General features: G+C 38.2%; 1 protein-coding gene across 1 annotated transcript; it reads left to right on the forward strand.

The window, feature by feature from the left end:
- Positions 1-15,647: 15,647 nt before the first annotated feature.
- Positions 15,648-16,234, forward strand: LOC145071140 (uncharacterized). Its single transcript, XM_079018049.1, has one exon. The coding sequence runs from the start codon at positions 15,716-15,718 to the stop codon at positions 16,049-16,051; it is 336 nt and encodes a 111-aa protein (XP_078874175.1). The 5' UTR covers positions 15,648-15,715; the 3' UTR covers positions 16,052-16,234.
- The last annotated feature ends 888 nt before the right edge of the window (positions 16,235-17,122 follow it).

A 17,122-nucleotide genomic window follows, 5' to 3' on the forward strand; every position in this document is an offset into this window, starting at 1 on the left:
GGGATATCATAACCAACCATTTTACCAAGGCAACATAATCTACTTACTTACTCTAAATGAATGTTATTTGCCCAACTGTAGTCTTACATCACAACCGGCCCCCTAATGGCCCTTAACCATCCTAAATACCACGAATATTATGGTCTCCCACAGCCTCACAACCCATCAAACTAGGGTCTAACCCTACCAAGAGAAAACTACAAGCCAAATCGCAGATTCGCAACATCCAGACAAATGCTCATTGACCAGGTGAATGCAACGATCTACCCTATAGTCTTACAACAATTCTACCACTACTGTCGACCTAGTGAATGCTACAGCCACCTCGCAGTCTTACAACACGTCTACCACTATCTGTCAATCTAGTGAATGCTACGTCCACCGCACAGTCTTACAACACTTCTACCACCATCTGCCAATCTAGTGAATGCTACGGCCAACCCGCAATCTTAAAACACTTCTATACCACCATCTACTAATCTAGTGAATGCTACGACCACCCCGCAGTCACACAACATTTCTATACCACCATGGTCCCAACCCATCGCCTTACCATTCATCTACAATTCCAACCATAATCATATTGAGTCGAACCCACATCTGACTACCCCAACCAGGTGTTTGGGTTATGCTTCGAACCCCAAAGCCTTTATCAGACAAGAACAGTCAGAGAGGCTCTAACACAATCCATCCACCTATATATAATCACATATCATCTATGTGTCATGGTTGATGCTTAATAACCTGAATCTTCATTCCATGTGTAAATCTCGGTTCACACCGCAATTAGAACTGGTTCTCCACTTTCCTGCGGTATAAAACTCCTCCTTGTCTCGAACTTGGAATTATTCCCATTAATACAAATTGTTCCCCAACTTGGATTCGACTGCGCCCTGTCCACCAAAAAATCTATGTATTTCCAAACCATCTCGAAACTATCAACAACCTGAGCTTACAAGAACTAGCATTCCATTACTAGTTTATCCTAGAGAACACATACCTTCCAAAATTGGATGAATACTCCCCGAAATCTCAACGAGGTCAATATTCCCAAACACTTTCCACTGAATCCACTACAAATCCTCAACAGCTTTATTGGATGACAAAGAACAAAATATTAAGTATCGAAGCCGGCACCTAACCAATTCCACGAGCTACTTGTATTTAGAGCAATTCCCATGCGAACCCGCAACTAACCACAATACAAAGGTATGAACTTGACAACTACCGATCTTACACCCATGATCCAACCAATTCCTTATTGCCTCGAAACCATAAATAACCCTTACATATTTTGCATTCAAACCTGGCATGCCTACCCCGCTAATACCTTGAATTCTTGATACCACCAAATACAGGACCAACTGTTAATATTTTCTCACTTTAAGCTTGTTCTGATGATGGTCGATGCCTCCTACATCGAAATCCAAAATTGTCTCACCCAAATATTCGTTAAACACGGCTCTCGGTATGCGAATGGAATATGAAGATTCTCAAGACCATCATGAAGAAAACTCAAATTTTCTAGGTGGAGACTTAGATACACCCCACATATCATCTCACATATAGACATGCAATCATAAAAACAATTCATATGAGCACGAAGGAAGGAATACAACTCGTACATGCAGTGTCAGCAGGTGAACTCGAATCTCCTCAGCCTGCGACTACAATGCTCAGATCCTCCCCACAAGAACCTCCACTTTGCCCTCACGACCATCGAGAATCCTCATAGTGGCTGGAACAGGTTCCCTCACTACTCTCGTCATCAACTCCGGACAGTTGGCCTTCTTGTGGCCCACTTGGTTGCAGTGAAAACATAACAGGCTCGTCCCCTAGGGGCTGGGGATAATCTCTGCTGACATGACCAACTCTACCAAACTTGTAGCAACCCATACCCCTAGATCGACAAACCCTGTCATCTCGCTTCCCGCACATGATGCACTGACCTCGGCGATATTGGCCTCTTACTTACTGATCTGAATTCTTAGGTCTCTTTATTGGACCCCCAGTTTTTTGTACCTGCTTTGGCTTCCTCTTTCCCATATGCTCCAAATTAATCTCCCACTTTCGGGATCTAGCAATCATGTCACTAGAGTCCGACAAGATGAAAAGCTCACAAACTCCCTGATGTCGTCATGTAGCATATCATGTAACCTTGTCTTCTACATCTCCTTATCTGTGACATATGGTGGAACAAAAAGAGCCCTCTCCCTAAAATTGGTGGTGATATCCTCCACAATCTTAGTCGTCTGGAGAAGGTCCTGAAACTCACCCGCCAACTGTTGCACCTTGTTAGATGGTGCACACTATTCCCTAAATCGGGTCTCAAACTCATCCCCATACATTGTCTTAATGGCCTCGCCTCCCAAGGAAAAGTCGACCTCCTCCCACCAATCTCATGCTTTGTTTTTTAGAAGACAGGAAGCAAATCTGACCTTCGACTCCTCAGGGCAGAAGCTCATCCAAAAAAGCGTTAACCATATCTAATAACTACCTCCTATTAGCAATGGGTTCCTTCTCACCAAAGAACCCAGGTGCTCCACAAGAACAGAAATCACGGAAGGAAAGAGTGCGAGCTCCCACAATAGCCATAATCTCAGGATGGAACGTAAACAAATGTTCATCCAAAATCTCCAAAATCCCCTCCTTGACCGAACCAAAGATCACAAGAATATGCTCCAAAATACCACCGGTGATCTCCGACAAGATGAACTCCCACATCTGCTTATTGATCGGCTCATTACCCACACCTGAGCGCAAGCCTGAACCTAAACCTCCGCCACGCATGACCATCACCATTCTGAAAAGCAACTATAAAGAATCAGATCATACCCAAAAATCCTCGTTCCACAAGCTTCTTAGGTTCTCCGTGACTCTCCTTGATTTGAGTATGGATCCTATGCTTTCAGAAGTATGGGCCCAATAATACCCTCCACACCTATCCTTAGTTTCCTTAAGAATAATCATCAATCCTCCAAGTCACCATCTCAAACTGATACTCCAAATACCTGCTAAACAGCGCAACCAAACCCACTAAAACACTTCCTAGGCTCTCCTAGGTTTCCGACCTCACCCTGCCATCAGCTGTTAAAGAACTCCTACAAATGTCGGCTAACTACTTCATGAATACAATCACATGCCACAAAGATTAGATAATCCTTCGAGTGAAAGACTGGACCCTACAACGGTTACAATCAAATGAGAGCTGCGTAATAGAGTAAAATCCATCACTCTGAGATTATTTAACCATTGCAACATGTGACTTAATATATTCACTTAATAGTTAACTCACATCACTAAGAGTCCCATAAAGCAAAAAGTAAGCAACATTCATGCAGTAACACTCCAAGCCACAATACAAACAAAGAATATCCAAAGCTTAATGACTACAACCCATGCTAGGAACTTCCACTCTCACTACCGGTTTCCTTATACATACAAATCATACACATTACAGGATCAGATAGATTGTCGAATAAAAGACTCTACCCTTAGACCACAACCAAATGAGGAATAGAAAATAAGGCAAAATTAGTCATTTTAGGGCTATATGATCCTAATCGTATACAATGTTTTTAAAGCATACACCTATCAATTACTTCTACCAATGTAGATTCCAATTATAGGATAATATTAAATTCTCTTAGGCTACAAGGCATCACATATCAGGCAATCCATCCAATCATTTGAAAATCCGTACTGGCATGTAATTCCAAAAGCTCAAACAATAGGCATAGAAAGGCGTCTCTCCTAATCATGAAATCCTGAGCAGATCCTTAGCCCTATTCTAACATGTAATTCTCATAACATATATCATAACAAACATGTATGGGTATTCTGGGAATCACTTACTTGAGTTCGGCTTATTGCACACATACAACCCCCTTTTCTTTATAAAAATCTATTTGGAAACTTATTTAATTAAAAAATCATTTTAGAAACTTATTTTCTTTCAAAATATTACCAATTCCTCAGTTTGAGTTCAGACATACTTGAGAGTGTGCCCAAATCCCTCAAACCAAGGCTCTGATACCAACTTGTAACATCCCAAAAATTCATAGTATAATTTTCATTTGTAAAATAGTAAATCATGTAGACTAGTTGTTCCAAACCAATCAAAGTGAATACATTATTTAAACATCAAAGTAATATCATTAATTTCCAATGCGGAAACTTTAGGGGATGCTATACAGTCACGTTGGGCCCTTCCATTTCATACTAGAAGTACCTAAAACCATAAACATAAAACTGTATGCACAAAGCATGGTAATTTCCCTAAAATACAGCATACCATACATACAATAGAGTTTGCTATGTGCCAACCATAGTCTTCCCACTATGCCATGATCCGTATCATGGTCTTTCCTTGCCTGGCTAGGGGCCAAATGTAACATCCTGATGTTAAGGTACTTCTAATCTTGGGTTTTATGATTTTAGTGCATTGCATTTTGGTCTATAAGTTGAGAAATGGTGAAAAGGGGCCCAATGTGGCTTTTGGTGGATTTTTGGCCGGATGAGTACGCCATGCGCACGTGGGTGTACGCTAAGTGTACTAAGGCGCAACTTAGTACACTGGGTGTACGAGGGTGGCATGCAAAACCCTTATTTTAGGGACTTTGCTCATATTTAAGCATCATTATGGACATAAAACCTATTCTTATCCAACCTCCTTTAGAGATTTCGACCCTCAAGCAACCCTAGGGCAAAAAGAAGCCAATTTGTGATCCTTTAAGAGAGTTTGGAGTGGTTTTGAAGAAAGAAGAAAATGGTGTAAAGACCTTGGAGTGGAGTAAATTGTAGATCTTGGAGTTCTAGCTTGTTTGCAACCTCAAAAAGGTATAAATCTTGCATCTTTTTCACTCCATCTTGTAGATCTAGAGTTTTTCTCTTTATAGTCTCTTTTTGGTCCCAAAATAATGATTCTTGAACAAAGCATGTTCTTGACCCATTAAGTCGTCCTTTCAGACCTTTGGGAGGGTCTTGAGTCATAAAAGTGGGTCCCAAATGGTTAGTTTTGTTCCATGCATCATGTAGAAGTTCTTAATGGATTAAGACCTTGAGTTAAGCATTTATTGGACATGCTAAGTCATAAATTTTGAGACTTTATGGCAGCTAAGAGTATTTTAGCCATGGATCTAAGATATGGACATAAGAGCTTTAGCCATTAAGCTCTTAATGGAAGTTTTTGGGTTTTGGGAGTATGCCCCGCATTCTCAGAGTACGCCCTGTGTACGAGGTCAACCATCCCAATGATGGTTAACATGCGAGGACTCGTGTATGCCTAACATAACTTGGCTGGGTTGACTCAGTTGACTTAGTTGGTTGACCAATTTGACTTTGACTTTGACCAATTTTAACCTTAAGGGTATTTTGGGATTTTGATTTAGATCGGTCATATATTTGGAATAGGAAACAAATTGAGTTGAGATCCGGATTCGAGGCCTCATGGTACTTGTGGGTTGAAGGCACCAAGGCTGACCAATTGGTTTGATATTCACTGATATGCTGAGTATGGAATATATATTCATGATTATGCTAGATATTGATATGCTAGTCTGGTAGATCTGTAGTATCACTTGTGATTCTGTTTTCTTGATTATATGTATATGTTTATTATTTGATATATGTCGACATGTCATTTTGGGTTGAGGTTGTACTGCTCTGTGCGGTAGCCAACAAACCCTGAAGCATTCTAGATATGAGTTGAGGGTCGAGTAGGGCAAGTCAAACTTATACTGAGGGCTCATGAGTAAACCAATATTTTAGCTGCGGACCCATTGCATGTTGTTATTGTATATGTATTTGGTTATGTGTTGGTACTTTGGGGGAATTCACTAAGTGTTGGCTTACAATTTTGGGGTATGTTTCAGGTACTTCTGACGACCGCGGGAAGGCGAAGGCGTGGCCATACACATCCTCTTGTTATGATTTATGATTTTAGGAAAACTCTTATGTCAGAAATGTTTTGAAAACTATTTTGTAAACACTTTATGGATTTGGGTTTTATTTAAAAAGTTTAAAATTGTCATGATTTTTATGGATCTTACACTAAAACCCTGGGTCTTACAGACGAGTACCAAGAGCCACCTCATGGTCTTCCGTGCAAGTATCAAATAGACAACTAGCATACTACATATATCTGCCAGGGTCCAGTCCTTGGTCTTGCATACAATTTGCCAGGAGCCACCTTCGAGTCATTCATACAGATGCTAAGGTCCACCCCAGGTCTTCCTATATAACATATGCCAATGGGTTGGTATTGATGCATTCGACCACCATGTACAGTAAGGAGACTCACCTAAATCACAATGTTGACTAAAACCTCGTGCAACGCCACACCGATCACAACCAACAACTCTCTCTGCCAAAATATGAGTGCAACGCACCTCCTAACAATCCATACAAGGCATACCCTGAGTCTACCTTCTAATAATCGGAATTAACCAAAGAGTCAACCCATGCCAAAAGTAAACGACTAGAGTTGACTTCAGCCAACCACCACATTGTGGCCACCTATGGCCACGTCGTGGCCCTCCAACAATAGACCATTGTAATATTCCTTATCACCACATTGTAGAGACTTGGTGCCATACAGTGTGCGCTGAGTCTTCAGCAACTTAATGGATTAAGTTACCTCGCTTGATCCTAAGGGCTCCAAAGTTCAGATATGGTCCATACTATTTTTTAAATGGATAAAGTTTCCAAATTTATCCATTAAGACACCCAAATAGGTCAAGATCCAAACCCTGGGTCCAAATAAAGCAAAAGTCCTTGATGTCTTAATCATTAAGTCCTTAACCTAAAGGCCAAAACTTAGGCAAATGATAAGATCTTCCATCAAAGACTAGATCCATAACATATAATACTCTTAGGACTCAGGAGAATCATAAATTTGCCAACTTTATGAGTTCCTTCCCTCCCAACTTGCTCAAACATGAGGACCATTGGATAATATTCAAGATCTAACCACCAAATAACATAAACCAGAGAATATGGACACTTACAACAGTCCAGAGATAATATGAGGTGATGATAAATCTGAGTCCTTGCAAGTTCCACCAATAGAAAGCTCCACAAAACTCAAGAATCAAGCAAAGGATGGAGGCTAGGGTTTTAAGAGTAAGTGGTTACAGACACTAGCTTTGAAACAGACCATGACAACTTTTTTTGTAGTCTGGATGGGTATTCTTATTAAATGGAGGAGGAGTGGTTACTTGAAGACACGATGGTTGATTCCACATGTGAGTCTGAGTACATTGTAGCGAGTGAAGCATCGAAGGAAGCGGCTTGGCTGAAGAACTTTATCTGAGATCTCGAAGCCGTTCCAACTATTCAAGAACCCATGGAACCGTTAAGTGATAATAAAGGCTCGGTTGCTTTGACTAATGAACCAAAGGATCATGTTAGATCCAAACATATCGACATAAATTACCATTATATTCAACATCGGGTAGAACAAGGACACCTTCTAGTGAGGAGAGTATCATCAGAAGATAATGTTGCAGATCCTTTCACAAAGGCTATGTTCAGAGTCAAACACTACCAAAATGCTAGGAGCATAGGACTCAGAGACGATATTAGTTTTAGTAGTTAGGTGATATGTTTGAAACATGTAACAAAATAAATGTAACTGATTTGGTGAATGAATAATAGAGAATTATCTATGAGTATCGAACTGCCTTATTAAATTATTTATTCTTGTGTTTCTTTTTGCATGTTTACACTTATTGAGTAATTTGAATTATTCAACTTCCACAGTTGTTCATACTTCTGGAAGTAAGCAGTGAATTAAGACTATCATGAATTGATTGTAGATTTTTGATTGAGGTTAAGACATTGCAATTTGAATTGTTGCAATATTCATGAGTACTTTGAAAATATGGATTTTAAGTATTGGATAAACCAACGCTTAGATATTACTTCATGGATCTTGTCACGAGTAATTCTAAGACGATAATATCTTATATTTTTAAAACAGAGATATATAACTCGTAGATGACGGATCGGTTATGCATTGGTTTACTAAACACATTTCATAATTGGATGTTATAAAGGGTTATTTTATGTGTGAATTATATGACTATGTAGTCAAAGTAATTCGTTCCATTTTCCCTAACCCAAAAAGCGATATAATTGAGCCCCTCGATGATTTGATGTTGACTATATAGTGTTGGGCCCAGCCAGGACTAATTAATGTGTTCAATTTGATGTTCAATCAAGTCTTTATAAATCAGAAAATCAGGAAACAAATTTTTGGACAATGAGATTGATTTTGATCCATGTCTCGTATCCATAAAAAATCTTGAAGAATGAAGGAATAGCTAGTCACTTATCTTAGGGCCAATAGCTTATTTGAATCAGAGTTCGATGATGGCTTTGGAAATCACTCTTTGTTGTTTATTTCAAGGTCTATACTCGCAATTGTAATTACAAACTTATCCAAGTATGAGATTGTTGGATTAAGGTGTCTAATACAATAACTAAATTGATATATTCTTGAATTAGAAGCGAATTCCTTTTTGGGTTGCCCTCGAAACTAGAATTTGAGTAGATTGACTTTTGGAGAGAGAGGCTGAATTGTTAATTTATTATACGATTAATAAATTGGAATAAACAGTTTATTAATATATTATATGATTAATATAATAATAGGAAATAATAATTATTAATTTGGAATTAATTAGAAATTAACTTGAATTAATTTTAGGATTAATTGAATTAATAAAAAATGCAGGGGCTATTTGGTTATTTATTGAAAGTTGAAGCAAAAAAGTTCTAGAACCCCATGAGATGGGGGTGAACGAAATTTCGCTAGGAATGACTTAGAAATGTGGTTCATGAGGCTTGGGATAAGGAAATAAGTATAACATCCCAAAAAGACAAAACTGCACAAATGACCCCTATGGTTAGCTGAATATTGCTACTTTAGTCCAAAAAGATTTGGACTAGCACTAGAGGTCCAAACTTTTCATTTTCTTGCGAGTTTGGTCCAATTTGCTTTAAATATTTTTATAATGACGGTTTTACCCTTATGTTTTTTTTATTTTTCAATTTTTTATTTATTTAAATCTTTTTCTGATTAAAATAAAAATTGTAAAGAAATAGTTCTCTCTCTCTCTAGAAACATATAACCTTCCCTTACTTAAAGCATCTCTCTCTCTCTCTCTCTCGTTCGTATCTCACCAGCCAATACCATTGTTTCCCTACCTCCTCCATCCTCCTCCTTATTAAAACCAAGAACCACCACCACCTGCTACCATTCCTTTCCATTCTCCGCTGAGGACAAACACCACCAAGGGTGGTGTTACTATGGTAACCACCGAGAGGCACACTCACCTCCTATGGTGACCATCCATCGTGAAGGAAAACCCTAAAGTGATTGGGTCGACATACTCTTTGGATCTCAAACCTCCTGAGAATCGATGAGCACCACTGGCTTGATATCGATTTTTGGATTTCTCGGTAGAGGAGAACGTGGTGGTTGGCGAATTACAGTTTCATACCCTCCAAATTTAGCGATTGTTGTGCAATTTGTCTTTATTGTTACGATTTAGAGATCCGTTTTGGTGAAGATCATCCCTACATCTACAAAAATCAATTTTAGGTTTAGGGTTCACATCAGAAATTGATTCAGACTAAGCGATGGTTGTGGAATCCATGTCCTTCCCTCTTTCATCTAGTTGATTTGCTCCTGTCTATCTCTCTGATCTTTGTTGAGGATGTTTGGGGCTGCTGTATTTGACTAGAACGAAAATGGAGATATATATATATATATATATATATATATATATATATATATATATATATATATATATATATATATATTCTTTTTTATTTTTCTTTTAATCAGAAAAAACATTTTAATAAATAAAACACAGAAAAAGAAAGTACAAAGGGTAAATCCGTCATTTTAAATATTTCTAACTCAAATTGGACTAAAATTGCAACAAAATGAAAACTTTGGACATGTGGTGCTAGTCAAAACTTTTTTGGACCAGAGTGGCAATTTTGAGCAAACCACAGGGACCATTTGTGCAGTTTAGTCTCCCAAAAATGTGGTCCCAAAATCTCTTTTTCATATAATAGAAAAAATAGTATTTTCAAATATCAATCATTCAACATAACAAAACCAATATATCAAGTGTTATCAAAATTAGAGTGAATGTCAAATGCGAAACTCCACTGGTGTGTTCGATGTAGTCAACTCGAGTTCTTCCCATTGGAAATGGAAGTACCTGAAACATAAACTAAAAACCATAAGCACAATGCTTAGTGAGTTCCCCCAAAATACCACATACCATACATAAAATAAACATATAGTGTGCCCCGCCCGGTATCGGACCCCACATGAGATTAGGCCCCACCCGACATCGGGCACCGCCCAACATCGAGCCCCGCTCGGTAATAGATCGGCCCCCGCCTATCATACATAAAACATATATCAACTAACACATACACATGCAATAATCACATAGATACATAGCATACAAATAGTCATCGGGCCCCGCCTGACATCAGACCTTAGATTGAAAAGCATATAAACACATACACATGCAAGAGTCACGAAGACATCTAGCATACTAACATAGCATAAACATGGGACAACATTGGTGCCTTCGACCTGCGAAACCCAGTAAGGAGACTCACATCGATAAGCTGAATGAAACGAACGATCCCTGATTGCTAGTCCTACAACACCCTGAGCTAACAATTTCCAAATAAAAGTTAATTAACAAAGGGAACTACCTCATAAATTGGTCCTTAAATCACAACCTATGGCCCAAAAGATAAACAATCCAATAGAACCCAATATATGGCCCAATTTCCAATTGGGCCAAATCCTTTTGCATGGGCTTTAGCGTAAGGCCCAATAATGCTTCTTTAGCCCAACGGTCTAATTCCAGATGGTCCACCATGACCCAAGTCACCAATCCTTAAAAGTGACCCAAACTGAGGCCCAAACAACGGAAAGCCCAATTCAGTGAGTGCACGGGGCGTACTCAACTGTACGCTAAGCATATAGGTTGCATGGCATGCACGTTGCACGTACGAGCTTGTACGTCCAACGTACTCTCCTATTAATCCATAACCCTAAAAAGCACTTAAACCCTTAAGATCTGAGGTTCCAAACACATATCTAAGTCCAATGAAGTGCCTTAACCCATAAAGTCGACCAGTTGGTGGCTTGCATGCCCCCAAATGAACCCAAACTTGGAATATGATAACCTATTTCCTTAAAAATGACCAATAATCATGCATCTACTCTCCATTTTTGTGTGTTAAGAAGCTTGGAAGGAGGATTTTGTGAAGAGAGCTTGAAGTCTAAGGAGCGTGGAGCAAGGAGAAGCTTGTGGATCTGAGTTCGACTTCATCTTAGCATCATCTTAAAGGTAACGAGTCGTTACCTTGACTTCTCTCTAGCTAGATCTCTTCATGCAAAGGTTTAGGACTATTTCTAGTTTGTTGTGGAGTTATTTCTGGTTTTATGCATGATCTGAAGTTGTAACTTCAGAGATGGACTCCTCTAGCCCCTTATAGTCATGAGGTTCTAGTCTTTAGCAAGTTATGGCCTTCTCCTTACCTAAAACTTCTTCTTTAGCTTGGTTTTGGCCTTTAAGACCTTTCATGCACGTAAAGTTTGCAACTTTACATGGTAACAATGCCCTAGGAGGCTAGATCTACCATTTGGAGCTTTGGGGTAGCCTAAACACATTTGAATGAGAAATGGGCTGAAAGGAATCGACGAGTTGCATGGTTAACTCGACAAATCAGATGAAGATTGGCCGTTTTTGGTTTATGCATGGACTCAGCGAGTCTGTAAGATGACTCGACGAGTTAGTTAGGGTTTTCTTAACATTTGGACACCGCATGGACTCGACGAGTTATCTGGAAACTCAGCGAGTCAACTAGGTTTTTCACGATTTCTGGAAGAACTCAACGAGTCAGTGGGCTACACTGGACGAGTTGGGTCAACATGGACTGTTGACCTTGACCAATTGACTTTGACTTTGACCATGGGTTGGCTAGTTTGACTTCCGGGGGTATTTTAGTAAATTGGAAATTTATGGAAGTGGATCACTGGTGGATGTAGGTGATTGAGTTTGGAGTTGCATTTGGAGAGTTGACATTATCATCCAGAGATACTTGTGAGGTGAGTTGTCCTCACTATACTAACAGGGTCGAAGGCACCAATGTCGGCCCTTTTTGGATTTGTATCTGGGTTTATTGCATGTTGATATGTTAGTGACCTGCTAGGTCGGTATCCTGGTATATAGGATGATGTTATGCTAGTGACCTGTTAGGTCGGTATCCTGGTAAATAAGATGATGCTATTTTAGTGACATGTTAGGTCGGTATCCTGATATATAGGATGATGCTATGATTAGTGATTTGTTGGATCAGTTTGACTGTTATATATGCTAGCGTATGATATTTATGTGCACATGATCGTTTGATTGGGGGTTAGTTTGAGGCGGACCTGCTTTGTGTTGAAGGTCAACATACCCACGGTGAACCAGATAGACTGTAGGCCCGGTTAGGGCGTACTATTCAGGCCAAAGGCTCGACGAGCGGTCTAGATAAGTTGAAGGCCCTGAAAGGCGGTCTAGACGTGCCGGTGGCTTGGAGAGCGGTCCAAATAGACTGATGGCCCTGCAAGGCGGTCCAGTCAGGCTGATGGCTCATTATGCATGCTGTTTGTTTATATGATATTAATATGGTTTGTATGGCGTTGGTATTTTGGGGGAAATCACGAAGCTTCGGGCTTACAGTTGTCGATTATGTTTCATGTACTTCTGACGATCACGAGAAGGCGAAGGCGTGATCGTGCAACTCCTTATGTTTTTTATGATTTGATTATGGGATACTCTGACATGAAACCATTTTGAAAACAAATATGTAATAATTATTGGTTTTTGAATGATTTAAAAAGTTTAAATTGGCATGATTTTTATGGGTGTTACAAGATGGCAACTTTATGACTTTAGGACTCAATTAGCACAAAGAGTGGCAACTCTAAGCTTAAGAAACGAACTTGATCCACAAAACTTCATCCATAGGACCAAAAAGGTCCAAAACTCAAACACAAGACATCTAAGCATTAATAAGGCAAGTTCCGAGCTTTATACCTCAAATGAGTGTTAAATGATGATGATGTTTCAGATCTTCGAGCTCAAGCTTCACTAACTCTCCTTCACCAACTTCCTCTGCTTCTTTTTAAGGCTCCAAGCTACCAAAAATGAACTCCACAAGGTCAAGCACACACAAGGATGACGAGGGTTAGATTATTGGGTTTTTGAACTAAGGAGGTTGATAAGGATGTTGGGGCATGGGACATAATGATATATATATATATATATATATATATATATATATATATATATATATATATATGTATGTATATGTATGTATGGATTGAACCGTAAAAATTAGGGTTTTGAGTCAGCACACATACGTTGCGCGTACCTGCATGGCTCCACTTTTTCCTTGTTCTTACTACGCCCCGCGTACGCCAGGCTTACACCCAACGTACGACTTCAGCTAGCCCAAACACATAGAGGCCCAACCTCTAATCCTAAAATAACTTCATGGCGCAGAACAATTAAATAAAAGATTAAATAAATGAGCAATACCTTTAAATCATGGATGTTACAATAAGGCAACTTGATTATTATATTAATTAATCTAGGTCTTAGCCCAAAAACCCTAGCTTTGGTCTCAAGTTTCCTTTAGCTATATAAACCCCTGGCTCTTAATATTTCATTAACTTCTTTTTGTCTTTATAAAGCCAAAATTTTGCTTAAGTAACCTCTCTCCTCAACTCTTCTTGATACTTGGGTTTTGGGTACAAGCTATTAGAGGCATCAATTCCTTCGGTGCTAGCTTCCAAGATCCAGAAGAAGGATTCTATTTTGATTATTTACAATAATAATCAAAAGGTATGTAACCCTAATTTTATATGAATTTCGATTTCATAGCCTCTCTCCTAGGGTTTCTTGATATTCATAGTTAATTGTTATCAATAGAGAAAACATAGATCCTTTCTAGGTTGCATACGAACTTAAGGGTTTAAGTGTTTTTCCGCCACATGTACATTTTTTATAACCTAGACAACCCATCAGAAACCTGCTGAACGAAATCTTCTTTGAAATGATGCTTTGTCTTTTGCCAATCTTTCATAAGTTAGTAGCATTTGATCCCACCGGAAACTGACCAGAAACACGCCAAGATTGGTCTCACATGTTTTCCTAATAACTGACGATTAAAATTGAATTGAAGGATGACGTCCTACCTGCGTTTGACCCCACTGGAGAAGGACATGAAAAGCGACACAGTTGCCACATAATCTTTTACCATTTTTATCATGTTTTCCCTATAAGTGGGGTTGTTGCCATTTATTGTGTACCAATAAAAAATGTAAAAGGAAAAGAGAGAATAAACAAAAAAAACCAATAGCGAGAATGTGTCATTAATGGCTACTGCTGACAAAAAAATAAGTTTAGGGTTGGTGTTTACCATCAGCAACACTTGCCAAATAAATATGTCGACGACAATACCTATAGGACACCATATAGTCTTATGAATTAGTTTTACACAAACACCTAAGACTATGCGATGTCCTGCAATGTTTATTTGGTAAGTGTTGCCGGGGGCAAACAACACCTCTCAATTTATTTTTTTGCTAGCGTCAGTCATCAACAACACATTCTTGCCAATGGTTTCTTTTTGTTTATTCTTTCTTTCTTTCTCTTACACTTTTTTAATTGGTAGACAATAAATGACACCATACCCCATTCATAGGCAAAACATAGTAAAAGTGGGAAAACTTATGTGTTATGTAACATCATATTGTGACATGTAAACACATCATCACACCCATTAGCCTAACACACCGTTTCCGAGTTCAACTTAATGAGAGAAAAGAAATAAAATGAATGCAAATGAGAAGAAAATAAAATAAAATGGTGTTCCTGAGTTTCATTAAATGAAATGGAAGGAAGTGAGGGGAAACAAAAACATCACTTTCCCTTCTAACTTTCCATCCGATTTGAAAGGATTTAGGGTGTGTTCGGCACAGAGCTTTTGGAAGCGTTTGAGAGCTTATAGCTTCTAGCTTTTGACAAAACGTTCCGTTATGAATAGAAAACCTTGTTTGGCACTACAAGCTTCTAGCGTTTAGTTTAAACAAAACGCTCCATATCCAAATGCTACTTCATGTAGCGTTTAACAAAATGCTACAAACTACAAGCTATCCGCTACCTGCTACAAGCTATCAGCTAATTTTGCCGAACACGCTCCTAAAAAGAAAACACAAAATAATTAATTTTCCTTCTACTTCTCTTTAACTCGAAAACACAAAAGAGTTTTTTTTTTCTTTTCTTTTCTCTCGTTACTTTATTTTCTATTACTTTCTTTTCTTTGTTTAAACCCAGCATAAGAGACTTATTAAATATATTTTCGACCATATAAAAATTCTATTTTTGACTTTTTGTTATAACTGAGATATGAGAAAAAAATATGGACCGTCAAATTAAAAATTTGTAAACAAAATTGAATTGAATGCAACTTAAAATTGTTGCACGTAAGGGACTTTGGCTGTCCCCAGTCAACACGTAGTCTATGGCCGCGGGTATATATAGCATACGCCTTCCCCACCTCCATTAACTCTCACTTTCAGATCTTTTTCTAGATCCACAGAGAAAAGGGTTCAACAATGGCGTCTGGAGCCGCCGGAGACGGGGTATTCGGAAACGTATTCGGAGGATGCATTTCCAGTGACGACATTAGTATCGAGAGGAGGCCGTACCACCGCAACTGCAGCTGCGCTCTTCATAGATCCGGCGAAACCAATTGCCCTCACACATCTCATCACAAAGTCTCCTACCCTATCAGACGATCCTGGAGCGAAGGTTGTCTTGTGGCGATGTTGGCATCAAACTCTGCGCCTTCTCCTGGTTCTTCCCCTTGTTGTCCTTCTTCACCGGCACCGACTGCTCCAGTTACGGCGAGATTGCCGCCGCATGTGCCGAATCATCAGTTAAATCATTAGGTTTTGTGGTATGTTTTAATGTTTGAAGATATGTTAGGGTTTCTTCTTGTTTTTCGGTTTGGATTGATCGGATCTGTTCGGAAAATCAAATCAAATTAAATCAGGGAATCATGTACATCTTTGACAATTTCTTTGTTTTATTTACTAATCCTGTGAGTTATAGAACTAGTCGATTTTCTCTAATCTCTTTTTTGTGGAACGATCTAATGAATGAATTTTGTTCGTATATTGTTTTGAGTGATTGAGCTTCCTTGTAATTCTTCACAATGATTCATTGAGGTTTTTACTTAGTTTTGATGATTATATCACTGTTGGATTCCACTACAGGATTATATTACATTCAAATAGATGCAATTTTTTTTATTATTTTAAATATAAAAGGGAATAACAGTTATACTATAAAAAAAACAAATAAAAATAAAAAGGTATATAATAAATATCTGTCGTGAAGGGAAATAATAACGTGAAGGTTGTTTTCTTGACGAATAAAGCGTGTGTCACTCCAGCCTAAACCACCTTGAATTCTCCGCGTCTTCGACTGTCACACTTTCTTTTGATTAAATAATTCTTTTGACAAATAAATTCGATTATGGTGTTGTTAGACATCCGACTATTATATCATAATCTATTATATTCTAAAATAAATTTATAATTTATTTCTTATGTTCTTACATTTTTTTGAACTGCAGAAATAATTTTTAAAAATAATTTTAAAACTAACAAGACACTAAAAAAAGTTAAGTACAAGTTATAAAGAACAACGCATGGAAGGAGCAATACATCAATCAAACCTACTTAACTCTAAGAAATACATTTATAGTTAATCCAACTTATATTATTATATAAGGGTGTTGGTTTACATATCTTTTGTATTTGATTTACATACACAAACTCCTTTTAATTTGCTTTTGATTGGATTTAAATATAAACCTTTTTTCATTCGATTTGAATAAATATATTTTGATTTTTTTTCTTTTCATTTTATCATTTTGTGGTTTTGTTTTTCTTGTACTTTTTTCTTGTATTTTTGTTTTTTTATTATTAGATTATTATTATTGTTATTATTATAAT

Source organism: Lactuca serriola, chromosome 8 (genome assembly GCF_051521515.1).
Source record: "Lactuca serriola cultivar US96UC23 chromosome 8, Lser_US96UC23_V15, whole genome shotgun sequence".
Classification (NCBI taxonomy): domain Eukaryota; kingdom Viridiplantae; phylum Streptophyta; class Magnoliopsida; order Asterales; family Asteraceae; genus Lactuca; species Lactuca serriola.

Coding starts and splice junctions, on each gene's coding strand:
- LOC145071140 (XM_079018049.1), top strand. CDS start 15,716: ATGGCGTCTGGAGCCGCCGGAGACGGGGTATTCGGAAACGTATTCGGA.